Source organism: Lampris incognitus, chromosome 16 (assembly GCF_029633865.1).
Source record: "Lampris incognitus isolate fLamInc1 chromosome 16, fLamInc1.hap2, whole genome shotgun sequence".
NCBI classification, from domain to species: Eukaryota; Metazoa; Chordata; class Actinopteri; order Lampriformes; family Lampridae; genus Lampris; species Lampris incognitus.
Window position 1 is genome coordinate 14122882 of NC_079226.1, and position 21109 is coordinate 14143990.

The 21109-nt window shown below is 44.7% G+C and overlaps 2 protein-coding genes across 2 annotated transcripts; one reads left to right on the forward strand and one right to left on the reverse strand.

Moving 5' to 3' along the window:
* Positions 1-250: 250 nt before the first annotated feature.
* Positions 251-6530, reverse strand: qrsl1 (glutaminyl-tRNA amidotransferase subunit QRSL1). Its single transcript, XM_056295938.1, has 11 exons — positions 6392-6530; positions 5829-5988; positions 5566-5664; positions 5336-5432; positions 4533-4694; positions 4055-4230; positions 3650-3762; positions 2837-3029; positions 2377-2494; positions 1813-2018; positions 251-1352 (listed from the first exon to the last, which is right to left on the reverse strand). Exons 1-11 carry the CDS (start codon positions 6413-6415, stop codon positions 1135-1137), a joined length of 1566 nt encoding a protein of 521 aa, XP_056151913.1. The 5' UTR covers positions 6416-6530; the 3' UTR covers positions 251-1134.
* Positions 6519-20440, forward strand: rtn4ip1 (reticulon 4 interacting protein 1). The gene is made up of 9 exons (XM_056295939.1): positions 6519-7217; positions 8346-8497; positions 8834-8902; positions 9311-9435; positions 10030-10078; positions 11076-11212; positions 12730-12913; positions 16404-16496; positions 20034-20440. The coding sequence occupies exons 1-9, from the start codon at positions 6938-6940 to the stop codon at positions 20148-20150; spliced, it is 1206 nt and encodes a 401-aa protein (XP_056151914.1). The 5' UTR covers positions 6519-6937; the 3' UTR covers positions 20151-20440.
* Positions 20441-21109: the final 669 nt, after the last annotated feature.

A 21109-nucleotide genomic window follows, 5' to 3' on the forward strand; every position in this document is an offset into this window, starting at 1 on the left:
CTGGTCATTGTTATCCAAAGGAATTGAATCGAGTGCAACTGGACTTGGTATATATCCGTGAAGACGTTTCGCCTCTCATCCAAGAGGCGTCATCCTCACAACCCTCTCCTGGATAATGCATGAAACTACAGGTGACCATACCAGTTGAAACTGAAAATCTGTAGATTTTTAATGTCAAAATTAGAATTCCTGTAAACAGTTTTATCGCTAAGGCCATGTCATACATTTATTAAATCTAGAAATTGTTTGTCCCAAGAGATTTTATTTTAGTTACCAATTTTAAATGTCTTGTCTTAAACCATTTAATAATGTAAAAAAAAAATTGTACAGGGCTCATAGACACCAGCTAGAACTGGTAATGACTGGGGGGACAGGGACTTTTGATTCACATGCTACAGGACTGCTACAGTTACTTTTTCATATGTGAAAGTGCTTTATCATGAACCAAGTTTTTTTTGGTGAGAGAGACGGTTACAATTGGTAATTACCTCATCTGTGTGGTTTGGCACCTGAGCTGGAGACCACATTCAAAGCCTTTACATCTCAACACAAACTGATAACACTTTGCAAAGAAATTGTATGCACCCAGGACAGAGTTAAACAAAAAAATATCACAAAGTCAGTATGATACCTCGCACAGTCCAAAGACATGCAAGTCAGGTGAATCAGAGATAGTAAATTGCCCTGAGGTGTGAAGGTGTGTGTCTGTGTGTCTGCCCTTCGATGGACTGGCGACCTGCCCAGGGTGTTTCTCTGCCTTCTGCCCCATGAGCACTGCGATAAGCTCCAGCATCCCGCCACCCTGATTAGGATAAGCTGCATGGAAAATGAATGAATGAATGAATGAATACATTACCTTCTTAAAAAAGGCCATCTCATAACCTTTGAGATTGTGGTCAATGTATTTCAAGCTGTCAGGAAACTACATGTTATATCTTTTTCAGTGATTAACAAGATCATCCAGGGGTGAAGGAAAGGGTTGAGTATTTTCAAAGGCCCAAACCAACATGTGACAGCTCTCAAAAAGGGCCACAGAAAGCCTCTCACAGGCAACAAATGTCCATCATGATACCACAATAGGTCTGACAAGTGTGTGTCTTTAGAGATTTTGTCGACAGTGTACATTTGCCCAGTTCATACAGCTGAAGACTGCTCTCTTTTCGTCATTCCCGTGTCACTTCCCTTCTTGCTGCTGTTTTCATAGTGACCGATGCAAGGAAACCCAACTCTCTGCTCAATCCATCGGGCGACAGCAAGCAACTTCCTGTCTTGGAGGGTGGGGCCTATGAGCTGCAGGCCAATGGGAAGGCCACGGCTAGATAAAGCTGTTGGTACAGAAACAGCTGGGAGACCTGAGGCAAAAAAAAGAAGAAATTTAACTTAAGAGTTGAGGCGAAGGCAAAGATTGACAAGAGTGATAAGAGGATGAAACTTTAACCCTCAAACATAACACTCCCCATTAAATATCAGTGTGACCAAATTTTTACCCTCATTGTTTGACCAAAAAAAAAAAAAAACCCAACAAAAATGAGATTTCTGTATTGTCATGATGACATTAGTTTTAATGTCCTTTTTTTCATGCCATGTTCACACACACTGTCAAAATGAAGTAACAACATATAATGGACTGTCGCTGTAGATTTGGAAACTTTTTTGCTTTTCATCCGGTTCTTTTTTTTGTGTGCATGTTTTCACTTCATTTTGACATTATATATTCCTGGATGACTACTATGAAGCCACGCTCACACACTCTTACTATACACATATGCATAGTAGAGTGGGCAGTATCTCAGACCCGCTTTCTCATTGTACCTGCCATGTTGACAGGCTGTGTGAAGATGTCTTCCTGGGCGCTGCGTGTGCGGTTGTCTTCCTGTGTGAATTCAGAGTAGCGAGCTGCATCAGACAGAGTGGTGGGCGTAAGCAGCATATCCACACCTGAGCTGAACACACGCCTAAAATCGTCTGCAATCATCCGGCGTACCTGCTGGGCCTTCACAAAGTAATGCTCGTAGTTCCTGGGAAAACGAATGAGGCTGTGTCAACATTTTAAAAGCTTTGGGTGTCTAGAAAAGTGCTATATAAATGTAAGGATTTTTTAAAAATTATTAGTTTACTTTATCTTTATTCCTATCTTAAACTACAAACAAAATAACAATGACCACAGAATATCAAAAGCACTGCCATTTTATCTACAAATACTGCATGTTGAGGGACTGAGCTGTTAAATGCCTTCACCTGTCCTCCCTTTCCCACGAGACCTGACAGATTAAGGTCAAAGCTATAAAATAACAATAAAGCCCTAAAGTCCTCAATTGTATGACTTTATTGATACACCAGGTGAGTATGGTGAGGAAAACGAGGCGGTTGTCTTACTGCTTGAGCAGGAAGTAGTTTCCAGATAGAATCCTCCCCCTCACCACGTCGTTGAAGCCCTCATGACGGGTGGTGGCATACATAGCCTCTGTTGAGCTGTCCACCTTGCTACGGTGGCCTGACAAAGATGGACCAGAGATGGGAAATGTCATTTTATTTAGACATTCAAACAGTCCCGAGCCACTTACTGTCATTACTGTTGTCTACAGTCTGATTAGATTGCGCCATTGACAAGATTTCCAGTTTTATAACTCGCTAGAAAAAGAAAAAGATCAACTGGTCTAAAAAAAAGGTTACCAAGCCCATACCTTAAAACAGTTTAAACCAGGTCTACGTCTGAACATTTAATTAAAGGATTACCAGAACTACGTGTCATATACATGTTTCTCAAAGGAATCAAACAAGTAAGCAATGCAAAAACAAGGGTTTGAGAGTCAAATTGATATAGACTGGTCCATACCGTACTCTAGGCCATCAAATCGGGCCATGTTGGACGCCACCTCAGCATGGCACAGGACATGATAGCAGACAATAGAGTGCTGTGTGTGGGGGAGGGACACCTGCTCCACCCGCGCCCCTGCCGTCTCAAACATGTCCGCAATGCGACTCCACTGTGCTAGCATCTCCTGAGACAGCCCCGGGGCATGGTACTCCTGACCCACATAGGAGATGAAACAGGAAGCTTCAAAATGTGGATGCATTTCTCTTCTTTTGATTTGACAGTTAAATGTTTAACATTTAATACATGCTAAATATTTATTTAAGCAAAAGACACAAACTTACTTAAAAAGCTACTTTCACCTAATGCCATCTGACACTTATTGACAGCATAAAAACAGCAAATGAAATCATCAGCACTTACAAATCAGTATGTGATACTTTTAATAATACACAGCAGCAGAAGAAAACGGACGGGTTTCAGTCCTAGGCTTTCCTCAGCGTTTTTTCAGTGTTTCCTTCCGCAGCTGTGCATTATTAAAAGTATAATCGCGAGTGCTGACGACTTCATTTGCTATTTTTGTGCCTTTTGGGTCAGCACCCATCATACTCTCAAGACTTTTTGAGTTGAGCACGCCAGTTCCCTTGTTTGAACTTGACAGCATGCCATCCAACATCAAACTCTATTGTAAACTACCTTTCAAATTCCTGTTATAAAATGTATATGGTCTGTGACAGACTGAAGTTATAGACTAGTTAATTTTGCAGGGAAATAAGACCTTCGAGGTATGATAAGAGATGGAAAAAAAGAATTTACTGAAAAACTAAAGCTCACCTTGGGGATGCCTACACAGATATTCTTAATGTCAAAGTCTTCAGGTAGCTCTGTAAGTGCCGAGGGGCTACAGATTGTTGTTGAGTCTCTGATGTCAAGGCCTTGAAGGATACCTGTGTGACATCACAACAGAATCCTCTATTTGTGGACTAAATTACTTTTGCATAACAGTGTGAATATCTTCTAATGAAACCAACTCAACCACCAAAATTACTTATATCCATGGGGTCAAAAAATGGTGCAAATAAAGGCTGTAGAAAATAAAGTAAATGGACATGGTAAAAAAACAAGACAAAAGGTCCTTCACTGGTCTAAATGTAACCCAGCATTGAATGCAGAACTCTGATTTACAGCAGTTTAAAGAATAGCAGTCTATGTAAGATGAGCTAAGTGACATTTGCCTACCCAATACAATGGCTGCGTCATTGGCACTACGAGTCAAGATCCCAGGAACATCCATAGAGTTGACCAGGGGGATGAGACCGTACCGGGACACCAGGCCATATGTGGGTTTCAGGGCCACAACCCCACACAGAGCTGCTGGGTTACGGGTTGACCCACCTGTGTCCGATCCTAGGGCTCTGCCAGGAACACACTAAACGTCAAATGTATGTACTGAAGATACAGGTGGTGATTTGCAATTCATTGCACTCATACTGTACTTAAACTATGATACTACCATGCCGTAGTATCATCTCCAAGTGCTCAGAGTAATACAATTTCTTATAAAAAGAAACATTAAATTGTGAAGAATAGATCGTTTGTATTTTGTGTGCAAACATAACTTTGACTACAAAATATATTATGCACTACATCAATTTTTATCCGATTTCTTGGTGAGAGTTGAGGCATCCTGAAACAGTCTCTGAATTTACCAACTCACAGGTAGCTGGTTAGCGAGGCCACGGCTGCAGCACTTCCTCCTGAACTTCCTCCTGTGATAACCCAATCAGAGTCAGGCTCCTCTTCTGTCTGTTCTCTGTATGGCGCAGCATAGCTCCAAGGATTCCTCACTGGACCAAAAGCCCCATCAGTACTGCCTGAACTGGGGACAACAGGGACAAAAAGGATTCAGTTATAGCCAGAAGGTCTGAAAATAAACCCCTTGACTATTATTACATCCATGAATAAACCCTTGACACAACATAATTAAACAATTTAAAAATCAGACTTGGGCTTTGAACTTATCCAATATCATGAAAATAAATCAGAATCAGAATACTTTATTCATCCCTGAGAGGAAACTGGGTCCTATTGTAGACACTCATGCTCTAGTAAAGACAAAAAATAGAAATAAGAAAAACAAATAAACAGAAATAAAATAAGAGAGAAATAAGAATAAAATTATAAACATATGTGCACCATGCTCCAGCATAGTGCACATAACACCCTATCTATACTGTAATACTGCAGCATGAAACAAACAGCACAAACAAACACCCAACAGGGTAAAATAAGTCTTAAGGGCCAGTCTAATGACTTAATTCAGAGTGTCTGATACTCTGAGGGAGGAGTTGTAAAGTTTGATGGTCACAGGCAGAAATTACCTCCTGTGATGCTCTGTAGTGCATTTCAGCAAAATGAATCTATTACTAAAAACACTTCTGTGCTCGACCAACACGTCATGGAGTGGGTGGGAGACATTGATATTGAGAACTATTCTAAACTTGATACTGGTAGCCTTACCCCATAGCAAACTCATCCATGTTGGTCTTCCCCATGAGAACAGCCCCCTGGTCAAGGAGTTTCTGGACCACTGTAGCACTGTATGGTGGAGTGTATTCTTAAGCACAAGTAAAAGAAGATTATCACTCTGCTTCAAGTCTGGAGCATTACTCTTCATAAATGTAGATGTTAATATCAGATATCAGCGATATGAGATACAATAACAACAATATGAGATTGCACACACTGACCCTTTAGCATCCTTGAAGCACATGTGGTCTTGATATTCTCCGTGCAGAAGTTGTCCTTGACGGCAAAGGGGATTCCATCTAGAGGGCCTTTGGGAGCACCTGAAGGAAAAAGAATATCAAATAGTACCACCTATGCTGATACAAAAACAAATGGAGGAGTACACACATGTAGGGGTCCTGCCTGGGCCCCTAGTGGTACACTCTTACAGACTAGGGCTCTGCCCCTCACACAGACATAGAGACAGATACACATACACGCAGACCTTTGAGCAATCGGCTCTCAGCCTCCTGTGCCTGCTTCAGTGCCAGCTCCTCTGTCACAGTGATGTATGCGTTTAAATACTGCGTTTTCTTGATGTGGTTCAGGCATCTCCTACATAGCTCTGTGGGGGAGATCCTTCCCTCCCGCAGTGCCAAAGACACCTACGGAATAATATGAAACACGTCAGCCAAGGTCAGTTCATTGTTTCTGTGGTCGTCCTATGCATATCCCTGTTGATGATGCAACCGTTAAATACACAAAAATGTGACACTATAAAGCAATACTAGTGTGAGCATTAGGATAACATGGGACGTCTTCTTAGTCACACATTCTGTCACATCCCCTCTGCTAAGAGGTAGACACTTGCCCTGATTATAACGAATGCGGATTTTTCCCCCCTTCTGTTTTTGTTGACAGGTGTGTTAGATTTATAGTTGATTGCTGAAAGAGGGAAAAAAAGTTTCACAGGTTGTATGATCTACATTTATCTAAATGCATACAGCATTAAATGTCTAAGACCTCTCAAAGGCGTAATCTTATAGAATACGTAGATATCATACAAACCTCCTTTATTGTAAGGCCGAGCATATTCCCGGTTTTGTTTTGTTTTTTGTTTTTCAGTCAACCAACGAATTTCTCGTCAACCTTCACGGAGCGGCAGCGGCAGCGACAGCGACAGCGGCGGCCGCCATGTTTGTTTCGCCGATGCGCATCTAAAGAGGCGTTCCGTGATTGGACGGCTTCTGAGAATGCGGCGCTCTGATTGACGGAGGGGCTTGGAGGCGGTTGAGGCGTCAGCTGGAGGAAGCGGCATGCCTGCCGACAACGCTGAGCCAAATCTCTGAGCGTGGGAGATCGTCCTAAACCCGCACGCTGACCCGTGTTGGGTAGATGGCTTTTGCGCCTAGTAAAAAATAAAACCATGACTACAGTAGTCGCAATTTACGACAACTCTCGTAAGTTCCAAGCAAACTAAAGTCACGGGGCTGGCTATACGCGCAGTCTTGGATCACCTATTTAAAGCAAGGGCAAACTGCATAGATAGACATTACTAATTTTCAGCTGAGTAAAATCGAAATATGCAAATCTCTTTGGTTCGGTAGCCACACGATGACTTCTTTCGAGCGGTTAGCGTGCACCAAGCGGTTGTTTTACCTAGCGAGGGCGCCACGTGGGAACTCGGTCTGGGGCCACGGCCGCCAGAAACGGCTGTTCAGTTGTACCCCGTGTCGCCTGAACGTGATGAGCGCTTGGGTCATCGACAAATATGGGAACAACGACGTGCTGCGGTTCACTAAAAACGCCAGCTTCCCTGTCATCAGCTACCCCAACGAAGTCATCCTCCGAGTTCACGCAGCAGCAATCAACCCACTTGACGTCAGTATGAGGGGTGAGTGACACGCTGATTTTTGTTTTCCCCCTATTCAAGCCGAGTCGTTTCCCAGGGAGTTTCAATGGATCAGCGTGCACACGTCAATTGCGCTGGAAACAGTGCGTTCTGTTGACCTTTACATCCCTGACCTTTAGGACTATAGTGTTATCTACAGGTGTGGACAGTAAACACTCTCCAGTGAGAGAAGTTTGGTAGTGACTGCATGAAAGGGAAATGCGGTTCGTCTGAAGTGATGGGTTTAGAATTCCTGCGGTTGGATGTTCGTTTCAAAATGAGTCGTATAGCCTGTCACTCCCACCCTCCCCATCCAGTGACAGTTGAGCGGCGAGGTTTATTTCTTATGGCCTTTTTTTTTTTTGTTTTCTGTGGTTTTGCTTTTTATTTTTTAAATAGGTCAGTCAAGAGTGCGAGGAGGAAGAGAAGAGAAAAGAGGGTAGAAGAAAGAGAGAAAAAAAGCCCTCATCCAAATTTGAACTTTGGAGGTTGCAGTTTGGCTCAAGTCTGCGTGTACTGAGCACACCAACAATGGGATAGTTTTGAAGCATTGGGGTCTGTGTGGAAAATTAGACGGTGTGAGGCAGATGAAGTGTTGGGTTATCGGGTTTGTCAAGACCAAACTTTGAAAAGCACGAGAAGGTCCTACCATACCCCTGGAATTTAGCTGAAAGTCGTTGTCATTACAAGACTGAGGATAAAATTACAGTTTCCATTGAACAGCTGTATCATTCTAGCCCAGTATTCCAGTATCGTCATCTCTACTCTGATTTTTCTAAATCTTAACCCATAGCAGGTATTTATCTTGGCCCTCAGCCTACAAAGCACTCACACATTTCAGGGCCTCAGATTCCCTAATAACCACACTGACATATTAGTCTTGAATTGGTGGATGATGATTGCTCAGATGTTTTTGGTTAACCTCAGAAGTTTGTCCATTCCAGTCATCACATTTGCTTCGTCATCATTCAACAGTCAAAATTCTTATCTGTTTTCAACCCATCCTTACTTGGGTTACATTGTTGCTGCAACAACTGAATACAGATACATTTTGTACTGTCAGGTCTGTTTTGTTTACTGTCAATAAATGCCATGGCTCTAAATCAGAACCAATATTCTTTGCTCAAGCAGGTGGTTATGGTGCTGCCACCCTGTCTATGAAGCGAGACCCCCTAAGTGTTATGCAGACAGGTAGCGAGTTCCCTCTCGTTCTGGGGAGGGATGTGTCCGGGGTCATCATGGAGTGTGGCCTTGATGTCAAATACTTCACAGCGGGGGACGAGGTAAAGTGAAGAAATAGTATTGAGGTCGAAATGTGTGCATATGTTTACTTTTACTTTTTTGAAAGTTTCACTTGTGCATACATGTGCAGGTATCCAAGCAGTGCTGAAATGAAGAGCAGCTCATTATATAGGGTTGCATAACTGTACTGCTTTGACCCAAAGGGGTGATACATTAATTATTGTGAGGCAAAATACAGTATCATCATACGGTAGATTTATTGTAAAGAAAAGGAGACTGAAAACATCACTAGGCAGAGCTTGTTTGTCACCCATCCAAATCTTAGTGGCTGAAGTGTCCTTAGTTGATAAATAGTCCCTATTATTTGTCTCTCTCAGGTGTGGGCAGCTATACCGCCATGGAAACAGGGCAGCTTGGCTGAGTTCGTGGTGTTGAGTGCCAATGAGGTATTGTTTGGCTTTAAAGTCTTGAGAGTAATTTGAATTATTTAGCCAAGCTCTTAAAAAATAGAATCATGCTAATAGAAATGCCTTCTTCATGCTTATGAAAGTCAAAATTTTCATACATTTGGTATACAGAAAGCAACTGTAAAGTACATCATAAAGTTGGCCCAAGATTTTTGACTTCAGTTTTTCAACTAAGAACTGCATATACAACTAGGCAGAATGTGGCCTTTCACTGAAGCATGCTGATTAACAACCCACTGAACCATTTTATCCAATTAGATGTAACCGGGCTTGCAGACCATGCACACAGTTTGAAGTGGGCACTGCATTGTTTTCATAATGATTTGGCAATTTTCAAACGAGGTGTAAGCTCTTACCACGTCTTCTTCCTTTGTGCATGACGGTCAGGTGTCCCATAAACCAAAGTCGCTAAGTCACACGGAGGCAGCAGCCATCCCATACGTGGCGGCCACGGCCTGGTCAGCGTTGGTCAATACGGGTGGGCTCAGTAAGGAAAACTGTGCCAAGAAACGGTGAGTGAACACACACACACACACACACACACACACACACACACACCTCCCCATACTAATGTTTTTCATCCATTCCAAAGCAGCTGCCTGTCTTTGATCTAGTGGATCATTCCATTTGTTGCCACCCTCTGAACCTCTGAGTGTCCCCTGTCAGGTCCATGTTGGCCCGGTTGGTAATGAGTATGTGAGGACATTACTCTGACACTCTGGCAGTGGATCAAATGCTGCGTTGCACAGCAATTGACCGTGACAAACTAAATCCCCAAGATCATTGGAAAATCTAAATTAATCTCAGTCAGGGCAATTTAGACCAAGAGGAGAGTTTAGATTAGTGGTTTCTTTCCATAGGCTGTCATGGGACAAGAATATGTAGGTTTTCCACCCAGCCAATCATAACACAAAGTTTAACAGGGATAGATGGGATGAAAACCTGCACACTGTTGTCTCTCAATGGCACATATTTGGGAACGACTGCTGTAGCTGAATGTAAAAAAACAAAAATTATTCTTGGAAGCATATCAGATGACTTCCATGTTGCTGAAAGTAGATACCTTGGTTAGTATACTGACTTGTCTTTTTTCTTCTCTCTTGTAGTATTCTGATACTTGGAGGGTCTGGAGGAGTGGGGACATTTGCTATACAGGTATTGATCATGATAATAACGATGATGGCGATGGTGAGGGCAGAAAGGCCACAAGCATGTATTTCAACAAATGCCTTTAAGTGGGCCAGGCTTCCAAAGGCCTTTTCTCAGCCCGCCAGTAAAACAAATGTTTATTTTTCACAATGCTATTATAAAGGTAACAATAATCGTATGTATGGCCACAACACACAATAGAAACAAAATAAACAATGGCCGCAGTTGGATAAGCAAAACAACAAAAGCACCAAGTGAACAATGGCATTATATAAATTCTGCTCTAGAAAAGCAGATGGGCCATATTGGATGGTGTATCTGATATCGCCGTGTTGGTGTTGTTCTACAGCATCGTAATTAATATTGTCCCAGGACCATCATTGCAGCTGACCAATCACATTGTTGTGCTGTTGTGCCTTTGCGACTCGGAGAAAAAGACGGTTGTGGGATTAGGTTGTGGGTTAGCTATTGATTAAGGTTAGGCTAAGGTAAGTGTTAGGTTAAGGTTAGCTTTGGTATTTCTCTGATCTTTTTCCACGTGTCACAAAGGCACGACATCGCACCAACGTGATTGGTCCATTGCAGTGATGTCCTGGAGCAACGTTAATCACGATGTCGTGGGAGCAACACTAACATGGTGATATCAGATCGTGTATGTTGGATACACCCCTTTGGCCTGGGGTGTCAAGGTGTGCCACCCCACCTCATTTGGTGACCTGAAAGACTCACATTACGCAGATACAACATCTGATTCTTACATCCCACAGAAAATCCAGAGCTATTAAAAGCAGTTTTTAGGTGTTGTTTTTTTTTTAACCAACTGGAAAAAAAAATAGTTAAAATGATCTACCGTCTGAGGTCATTCCTCCTTGGATTTAAAAAAATTACCTCTTTTTGTTATATACTTTATATATAGCATCAGTTATGGTATTCTCTTCAGTGAATTAATTGAAGTTCAAGCTGAGGTCATTATCAATGAAACATATCATAAATTTGTGGTCAGATGCTGAAGGCATGGGGCGCCCACGTGACGGTGACCTGCTCCCACAAAGCAGAGCAGTTGGTAAGGGGACTTGGGGCAGACCATGTGGTAGACTACACCGCCGGGCCTGTTGAGGTGCCCCTCAGTGCATTGAAAAAGTGAGTAAAGCATACACACACACACACACACACACACACACACACAAATGAGGGTACATGTCAAGGTGGGTAGATTAGAAGGTAAGCGAACAATCAGTTCTTGTAGTCAGCGTGTTGGATGCAGGAGAAGTGGGCAGGAGTAAAGACATGAACGGCTTTGACAAGGGCCAAATTGTTATGGCCAGACAACTGGGTCAGAGCATCTCTGAAACGGCAAGGCTTGTTGGGTGCTCCTGGTCAGCAGTGGTGAGTTCCTACCAACAGCGGTCCGTCAAGGAGGGACAACCACAAACCAGCGACAGGGTGTTTGGCACCCAAGGCTCTTCGATGCGTGAGAGGAACGAAGGCTATCCCGTCTGGTCCGAAGCAACAGCAAGTCTGCTATGGCACAAGTCACAGAAAATTTTAATGATGGTTACAGGAGGAATGGATCACAACACACAGTATATCACACACCCTGCTGCATAGCTGCAGACTGGTCAGAGTGCCCATGATGACCCCTGTCCACCATCGAAAGCGCCTACAATGGGCATGCGAGCATTGGAAATGGAACTTGGAGCAGTGGAAGAAGGTGGCCTGGTCCAATGAGTCTCGTTTTCTTTTAGATCATGTGGATGGCCATGTATGTGTGCGCCGTTTACCTGAGGAAGTGATGGCACCAGGATGCACTGTGGGAGGAGGACAAGCTGGTGGAGGGAGTGTGATGTTCTAGGCAATGTTTTGCTGGGAAACCCTGGGTCTGGCCATTCTTGTGGATGTCAATTTCACACATGCCGCCTACTTACCATTTCAGATCAGGTACACCCCTTCATGGCAATGGTATTTCCTGATGGCAGTAGCCTCTTTCAGCCGGATGATGCACCCTGCCACACTGCACACATTGTTTGGGAATGATTTGAGCAACATGATGAAGTGTTCAAGGTGTTGCCCTGACCTCCAAATTCTCCAGATCTCAATCTGATTGAGCATCTGTGGGATGTGCTTGACTGACTCGCAACATACAGGTGTCGAAGGATCTGCCGCTATTGTTTTGGTGCCACACACCACAGGACACCTTCAGGGGTCTTGCAGAGTCCATGCCTCAGCGGGTCGTTGCTGATTTGGCGGCACATGGAAGACCAACAGCATATTAGGCAGGTGGTCATAATGTTTTGGCTCATCAGTACATGTATGCATGTATGAAGGCGCAAATATTGGGCTCATTTGTCAGAAGTGCTAGAATATTTGTTTCTTCAAGTGTAGTCATAAAAAGTGGACTTTGCTATATATCAAGCAATATGAGTTTTAGCTTTACATAGTTGATTGGCTCAATTTGTCTTACATTGCATCCTTTGCAGTGTGACTATTGCACATGTGTATACCGCGATGTCAATACTGAAATTGTATTTTGTTCAGCCCTACTGACACTACTTTGCCTGGCTATTTTTTTCTTTTATGCACCAACTCTCTCCATGATGTCTTTCCCTCATTCTTTTACTGATTGTGTCTCTGTCTCCACTTCCCCACCTCTCTCCAAGGTTTGACCTGATCCTGGACAATGTGGGTGGGGACACGGAGCGTTGGGCACTGGGCCTGCTCAAGCCATGGAGTGGTGCCAAGTATGTTACCCTGGTAACGCCCTTCCTCCAGAACACCGACATGCTGGGCATTGCCGATGGCATGCTGCAGACCGGGGCCACCATGGCAACCAAGGCCCTCAAGGTAACCACAACATCGCCAATTCCAGATGAGACACTTAAGTCAGTCGGTTGGTCTACATGTTAGTCAGTCAGTCGTTCAGTCCGACAACCAAGTCAGTCAGTTAATTTAATAGCAAGATGGTCTGAGAGCTGGAAAATCCCTGGATATGACCATGTGTAACTCCTTACTTCCTGTCACTGACTATACCCAGTACAGACTGGGCTGAATGTGGGTTCATTTCAGTTCCACAGAACCCACCCAGGAAGTCTGCGGGTTCCTAAAAAGTCTAAATTTGCCTTGAATTCAATTACACAAATAAAAGGCCTTAATAAGTGTTAAAATGGCTTAAATACAATTTTGCAAAGTCTTAAATATTTAAGCCACATGATATCAATTAAAAAATGCCTGACTCGAATTTGGGTGAGACGTAATCACAGATAGTTTGGGAAACCTTTGGGGAAAAGGGTGGCATGCCCTCGTCACAAACTTGTGCAAAGATAGACGAGATGGCGGTATACCATTTTCAGTACTAAAATCAGTGTTATTCCCCTTATAGTTGAATAAACAGTTGACTTAGATTTGGGTTTTTTTTTTTTCAGAAGGCATTGCTTTTGAGTAGATCTCTGCAAATTTGTCAGTGTAAACATTTCAGTGCAACATGGCCTGGTTAAAATATTCGAAATCTAGCTCAGGTCAGATGTGAAGAAAATCTATCCACGGGTGTTATGTTATTGATTTTTCTTGTCTATCCTCCGATAACTTTGGGCCCCAGCAGCTTTAGTACGAATAAGGTTCTGCGCCACGCCTCAACCACTGTGGCCCAAATTCAAGCATCGGTCCCATATTGTAACTTCACCCATGTGGGTTTAGAACATCCATATAAGGCCTTATAACAAAAGGCACAAAAGGTATATAACATTCTTTATGTCTCGTTTCCCCGAGTTGTGTGCAAATCTAGCATCCTGTCAGCGTTGCCCCTGTGATAAACAGAGGCTGCAAAGCACAGCTGTGATGCAGAGCATTTGTGGTTTCGTGAGCGTGTTTGCGTGCAGCATCTGTATCTTTCCAAACCCTTGACCACAGAAGACAAGTTTCTGTGGCGATATGGCTTATGGAGAGGGTATCTCCCCTACAGTCGGCCGATTTTAAAAAGAATAAAAGTTGCACAAAATTCTTGCAACTCGGTTTCCTATCGATTCTATCAGGTGACTGGTGTAGCTCAAAGCTGGATTCTTCGCCCCTTGTTTTATGAGTCACGTCAGCTAAGAATCCTTCCCCTTGAAAAACAGGCACGAGATCCTGCTCTGCAGATTTCTGATCAAGATTAAATTGCGTTAGACTCAGAATGCAGAAAGAGACGGCACTGCAGGGTTTTAGGGTCCATTAAACTCATTCGAACACACACTAGCAGTACCTGTGACGCAAAGGTGATTTAAGTAGTTCTTTTTATTGCACGTTGATAAAGCATCAAATATTTGTGGGCGTCATGCATTTCCACATCGTCGCCGAAGTTTCCGCCGACCCCTTTTTGATAAGACGGGTGCTTTGTTCGTACCTTTCATTTGTTTGTTGGCCTCAGCGTAGTCTAACATATCCAGTAAACTGAAACTTAATAAATGAAGCGTTGATGGAGCGGTAAGCAGAAACGGGACAGGCCCGGAGAGAGTGACGCTGTTATTTTAGGTACGGTGATGTGACTGAAAGAGAGAGCAGTGACACTGGACAGTGTGTGTATGGAAATCGAGGGGAAGGGATTGTGCATTTCTTACTTTCCGTGCAACGTGTGTCATTTGAACCTTGCCTTAAAAGTCAACTTTTTGTACAGCTGAAACCCATTCATGAACATTGTTGACATGTCTCCATTACCAGTTGACTGACCCCCCCCACCCCGTCTTGTCTTTTCTAATCTTGTTCCATTCTGTCACCGCCTAACTGGAACTGGAAAATTCTCCTCTTTCCAAGTGTAATCGGATCTGGGACCATATACTGTGGGACCTTTTGTGTTGCCGTCCACAGACACACACACACACACACACACACACGCATTATGAAACCACTTTTGACTCCTGAATGTCCTACATTTATATCCAGCCACCCCCTTTCTGTCATGCACCTGCAGTCATACAAAACAAACACACACACACACACACACACACACACACACACACACACACACACACACACACACACGTGCACACATAAACCTCAACTGACACCAGTTTACCAATGTTGTTTAGTTCCCAGCTGATTTTAATGGCTGCACCTTTAGCTCCAAAATCCAATCCAGCCAAAAAAAAAAAAACGAGTGGAAGTTTCCTGTACGATGAGGCAAGAGTCCGATTGATTGATTGATTGATTGATTTATATGAGCACAAAAGGGAGGCGACTAGCATATGGCAAAGTTGCTTTGATATTGCCAAAACATGATCGGGTCCAACACAGGTTTTTGCTGTCAAGTCCAGATCAGTTGAGCTTTTTGTCTTCGCTTCAGGGTGTACTGGCTGTGGACATGTCGGTGCTGAACACACACGGGTCTGTAGTGTTACGCTTCACAAGCGTTAAGCCCAATTTATACTCCAAATGTCGGCTAGCAGACAGATGTCTCTCGACAATTTTGACGTCATGAGAGACACCTTTTGTGTCTCCCAGGGCTGTCGTATACACGACACATTTTCTTATGTCTGCTAGCCGACATTTGGAGCATGAATTGGGCTTTAGAGGGGAACACTGACAGTTAGGTGCAGAAATAAAAACGGGACGAGGATATGACTTGTGGGTTTGTAGACACCTTGGGTTTATACACCTCCAGCTTTCATGGCTCCTGTACTTTTACGCACACGCACACGCACGCACGCACACACACACACACACACACAGAGCGGTTCTGCAGTGCTGATTCTGAATCAAAAACTATCACAAGGATGTGTGATGTGTCGGTCAGCTGATTTAAAAACAAAACAGAAGGGTAGCATAGCAGTCTATTCCGTTGCCCACCAACACGGGGATCACTGGTTCGAATCCCTGTGTTGCCTCCGGCTTGGTTGGGCGTCCCTACAGACACAGTTGGCCGTGTCTGCAGGTGGGGAGCCGGATGTGGGTATGTGTCCTGGTCGCTGCACTAGCGCCTCCTCTGTTCGGTCAGGGCGCCTGTTCAGGGGACCTGGGGGGAATAGTGTGATCCTCCCATGCGCTACGTCCCCCTGGTGAAACTCCTCACTGTCAGGTGAAAAAAAGTGGCTGGTGACTCCACATGTATGGGAGGAGGCATGTGGTAGTCTGCAGCCCTCCCCGGATCGGCAGAGGGGGTGGAGCAGCGACCGGGACGGCTCGGAAGAGTGGGGTAATTGGCCGGATACAGTCAGGTAGAAAAAGGGGGCCGGGAGGGATAAAAAAAACCCCCAAAAAACGAAACGAACAGTGAACAAATGTCCCTTCAGAAACAGGCTGTGAATGTGGTCATGTTGTTAATCTCCTGTCATGTCTGTTTTTCCCTCGTTGTGTTTCTCTCCAGCATCTTTCCAAGGGCGTGCACTACCGCTGGGGCTTCTTTGCACCCAGTGGCCCTGCCCTGGATAACATAAGTGAGATGGTGGATGCAGGACAGGTACAAGTCTTTTTTTTTTTCCTCTAACCATCACTTCACAGCACTCTGCCTGTTGCTATGGGGGAATTTCTCATCTTGCTTTATAAGTTCAACACCTCGAAGCACAAGTCGGTGCATCCCTCAAACAAACTGATTCATCTGTGACGCGTGTTGCTAACAAAACCAGGGTCAGTCACATAAGGGATCACTGAAAAAAAGTTGAACACAACTCGTATAAGTTACATTTGTTTAGTCAACTTTAATGGACATATTAGTTATGAAATTAAGAGTAAGAAACAGTTGTACTAGCCGAGTAAGATTGCGTGTATGAGGAATTTGAGTTGGTGGCTTTCTCACATAGGTCTCAAGAAGTGTAACAGACAAAATGACCAGCGTTGTTTATAAAGATACGAGTGAGGTATGAGTAAGTATAAATAAAATAATGAAAAAAAAAAAAATCAGGCTTTAACGACATCTGTTGAAGCCTGGTTGGTTGCACTGATAGATGGCTGTGGATCCCGGGGTCGTCCGGGTGGCCCGGCGGTCTGTTCCGTTGCCTACCAACACGGGGATCACCAGTTCGAATCCCTGTGTTACCTCCGGCTTGGTCGGGCCTTCCTACAGACACAGTTGGCCATGTCTGCGGGCGGGAAGCCAGATGTGGGTGTGTCCTGGTCGCTGCACTAGCACCTCCTCGGGCTGGTTGGGGCGCCTGTTCAGGGGGGAGGGGGAACTGGGGGGAATAGTGTGATCCTCCCACGCGCTACGTCCCCCTGGCGAAACTCCTCACTGTCAGGTGAAAAGACACGGCTGGCGACTCCACATATATTGGAGGAGGCATGTGGTAGTCTGCAGCCCTCCCTGGGTCGGCAGGGGTGGAGCAGCGACGGCTCGGAAGAGTGGAGTAATTGGCTGGATACTGTTGGGGAGAAAAAAAGGAGGTCTGGATCCCAGTAATAGAAATAATAGTAACAAATACATTTGCCCAGTGGTGGATGATGGTTTGGATGATGGATGGTTGGAAAGACATTTGCAGGTCTGGTGGATGTTGGATCGCATTGTGTGCAATGATTTGAATGCCACAAGGAGGTGAAACTGTGCACATGAATTGGAAATAACTAAATATAGATAAATAGGTATTGATAAATATGTTCCTGTACAGTCAGTACGGAGTTGGTTATATAAGGATTGTCTGTGTGACAGTAAGTATGGATGCTGAGAGAGCGAGAGAGCGAGCTCAGGGGAACGGGCTGTTTTTCTGCCTATCATTTGTTATTTCTCCGATTATTCGAAACCATTTTCTGGTAGGGAGGACTTGGAATATGCATTAACCACGGTGTGAGGGGTCTGCAATTATCTTAGCGCTCTGTCTAGACAGGAAACGTCAAGGAACAGGAGCTCAAACCGGTAATAGCTGTGATCTCTGTGTGCAGAACGTCGGTGCTTCAGTTTGCTTGCAGACCAGTTGAAATGATGCTGTGCTGGTCTGTATCGCCCCTGTCAGATAAACGAGTAGACTGGGCGTTGTTGAGTTGCTTTAGGGAGGGCATGTTGCAGTCGATGCTCCTTTTCATTGACAGAACAAAAGGTAAACAAGCACCCGGCAGGTTGTAGTCAGGTGACGTCTCGTGGTGGTCGTGGAGAAAGCGAGACCAAACCCAGCGATGGTCTTGGGTATGGCCCCGCTAGTGTCTGCAACAGGTTGGGTTTCCTCAGCTGTCATGGAGGTTTATTCTCTGATGGGGCCTTGTTGGTAATGAGGTGAACGTGTTCCTCCAGCTTGCAGCCGTGGCTCCTCGGTGGGGACGGTTGAGGCCGCTGGTGTCGACGGGGGCTTTTCCTGACTTCGTCAGAATTAAAAGGGCGTTTGTTGTGGTCGTGACAGGAAACCAGACTACACAGACACGCCATCGTCAGCTTCATCTGATCGAATTTGTTGAAGCTTTTACAGAGGAGTTGTTGAAGGCAAGGTCGGATCTAAAGTCTACAGTTATTCTGGTGGTTAATTATGCTCAGCTGGTGTGCCATTCATTAGTATTTCACGCTACACTCTTTGGTGTATTTCAGATAACATCAGCGTTCTGATGCATCTATAAAAATGTATAGACTAGCTTTGGAAAATGGTAAAATTGATCAAATGCACTAGAAAAAATATTAAAGTACTGGAAAATGGCAAAGGTAGCTTATAAAATCACATTTTTTTACCATCTGAGGACGCATATCCATCCATCCATCCATTCATTATCTGAACCGCTTATCCTGCTCTTAGGGTCGCGGGGATGCTGGAGCCTATCCCAGCAGTCATTGGGCGGCAGGCGGGGAGACTCTCTGGACAGGCCGCCAGTCCATCAGAGGACGCTTATCTTTAACCGTAATTTTTAGCTGACATGACGTATTTTTAATAAGCCAACAATGAAAGCAAAATAGCTGGACCTGCTGCATTTTTGGCACATGGAAGCCTGTATTTCTTTACAGGTGGAGAAAATCTGATTTATTTCAGTTATTTTGCCCTTTGACCCCAAACTAATGGTCTAAGTCTGCACTGTTCAGCAAAAGTAAGTAAGTAAAATTTTATTTATACGAATAAATATAAAATAAATTGAATGAAGGGCGTCCGAGTGGCGTGGCGGTCTATTCCGTTGCCTACCAACACAGGGATCGCCGGTTCAAATCCCCGTGTTACCTCCGGCTTGGTCGGCGTCCCTACACATACAATTGGCCGTGTGTGCGGGTGGAAAGCCGATTGTGGGTATTTGTCCTGGTTGCTGCACTAGCGCCTCCTCTGGTCAGTCAGGGCGCCTGTTCGGGGGTGAGGGGGAACCAGGGGGAATAGCGTGATCCTCCCACGCGCTACGTCCCCCTGGCGAAACTCCTCACTGTCAGGTGAAAAGGAGCAGCTGGCGACTCCACATGTATCGGAGGAGGCATGTGGTAGTCTGCAGCCCTCCCCGGATCAGCAGAGGGGGTGGAGCAGCGACCGGGACGGCTCGGAAGAGTGGGGTAATCAGCCAAGTACAATTGGGGAGAGAAAAAAAGGGGGGGGGGGAATAAAATAAATTGAATGAATTTATAAAGTTACAGCCCAAGCTAAAAATGACCCAGAACAGAAGGCTGAGGTTGGCATCTATAAAAAGGCCTGACTGAAAAGACGGGTTTTTCGAAGCCGCCTAAAACAGTCCAAAGACTCAGCAAATCTAATGGATCTCTCGGTATCGGCCAGTACTTGAGGGCTCGATCGGTGTTGGCAGTGAATAGGTGATATCGCTCACAGTGCTTCTTAATTCAGTAAGCGGATACACCGACACATTGCGGTGAAATAATGCTGGTGGAGTGTCGTTTAACAGACATTGTGGCGTGAAGCAGTTATTTTTTGGAGGTGGGGGGGTTATGCTTTGTGCAACTTTATTTTAGAATTACAGCATACCATAAAACAAGTATAAGACCCCCCTCTAAAGAACTTTTTTTCCCCCTCCTAATTTGAATTTGCAAAGGTAAGGAAACTAAACCCTCCGTTTTTGTGTGAGACGTCGGCTCATCTCGTTTGTATACACTTTTCAGATCCGGGCGGTGGTGGAGGAGCAGTTTCCCTTCTCCCAGGTCCCCCAGGCCCTCCAGAAGGTGGAGCAGGGACATGCCAGAGGGAAGACCGTGGTCCAGGGCATCGGAGACCAGTGAGTCAGCACAGATGTCCCCCATGAAAATCTGTTCGGCGACGGCGAGAGGTGCTCAGATTGTGTTACAACTGTCTGCAGGTCTGTGTTGGAGAAATCGATTAACTGATTTTAATTTTCAAATAAAATGTACCCTGTACCATGAAATCATATGGGGAAGAACAAGAAAGCACCTGAATGGATATTGCCTGATAAATCCAGGTGAGGAAAATAATATTGACAATATTTACCTCATTTAAGGCTCCATCCCTGTGTCTTACTAGCGGTGACGTGCTGTATATTAAATAAAGTGGTATTAAGAGTATGATGTAGAGACTCGGTGTTACTTTTCTTTTCTTTTTTTTATGATTGTAAAACAAACCTGTTGTGAGCTATTAGCTGCCAATGTGTATATCGTCAATCAAGTTATTTACCTATTCCTGCTGTATTTGAAGGGACCGCAGCATCTGAAAGACCATGCAACCAAATCGGCTCTCAGTTGGAGACCAAAAGTGGGAAATCCCAACTTTACAAGTTGCGTCATTTGATATTGATCTCGGATTCTTTTTTCTTTTTTTTCCCCTCCCTTTTTCTCCCCAATTCTACCCAGCCAATTACCCCTCTTCCGAGCTGTCCCGGTCGCTGCTCCAACCCCTCTGTCAATCCGGCGAGGGCTGCAGACTACCACGTTCCTCCTCCGATACATGTGGAGTCGCCAGCCGCTTCTTTTCACCTGACAGTGGAGAGTTTTGCCAGGGGGATGTAGCGTGTGGGAGGATCACGCTATTCCCCCTCACCCCCAAACAGGCGCCCCGCCCGAGAGGAGGCGCTAGTGCAGCGACCAGGACACACACCCACATCCGGCTTCCCACCCGCAGACACGGCCAGTTGTGTCTGTAGGGACGCCCAAACAAGCTGGAGGTAACACAGGGATTCGAACTGGCAATCTCCATCTTGGTAGGTAACGGAATATACCGTCACACT

Bases quoted from the DNA above. Each gene is read 5' to 3' on its own strand.
- qrsl1 (XM_056295938.1), bottom strand. From the start codon at position 6,415: ATGCTCGGCCTTACAATAAAGGAG. The intron at 5,989-6,391 runs GTTTGTATGATA...ATTATTCCGTAG, and splicing joins TCGGCCTTACAATAAAGGAG to GTGTCTTTGGCACTGCGGGA. The intron at 3,030-3,649 runs GTGAGCTTTAGT...TATGTGGGTCAG, and splicing joins TCTGTGTAGGCATCCCCAAG to GAGTACCATGCCCCGGGGCT.
- rtn4ip1 (XM_056295939.1), top strand. From the start codon at position 6,938: ATGACTTCTTTCGAGCGGTTAGCGTGCACCAAGCGGTTGTTTTACCTA. The intron at 7,218-8,345 runs GTGAGTGACACG...TTGCTCAAGCAG, and splicing joins ACTTGACGTCAGTATGAGGG to GTGGTTATGGTGCTGCCACC. The intron at 11,213-12,729 runs GTGAGTAAAGCA...CCTCTCTCCAAG, and splicing joins CCCCTCAGTGCATTGAAAAA to GTTTGACCTGATCCTGGACA.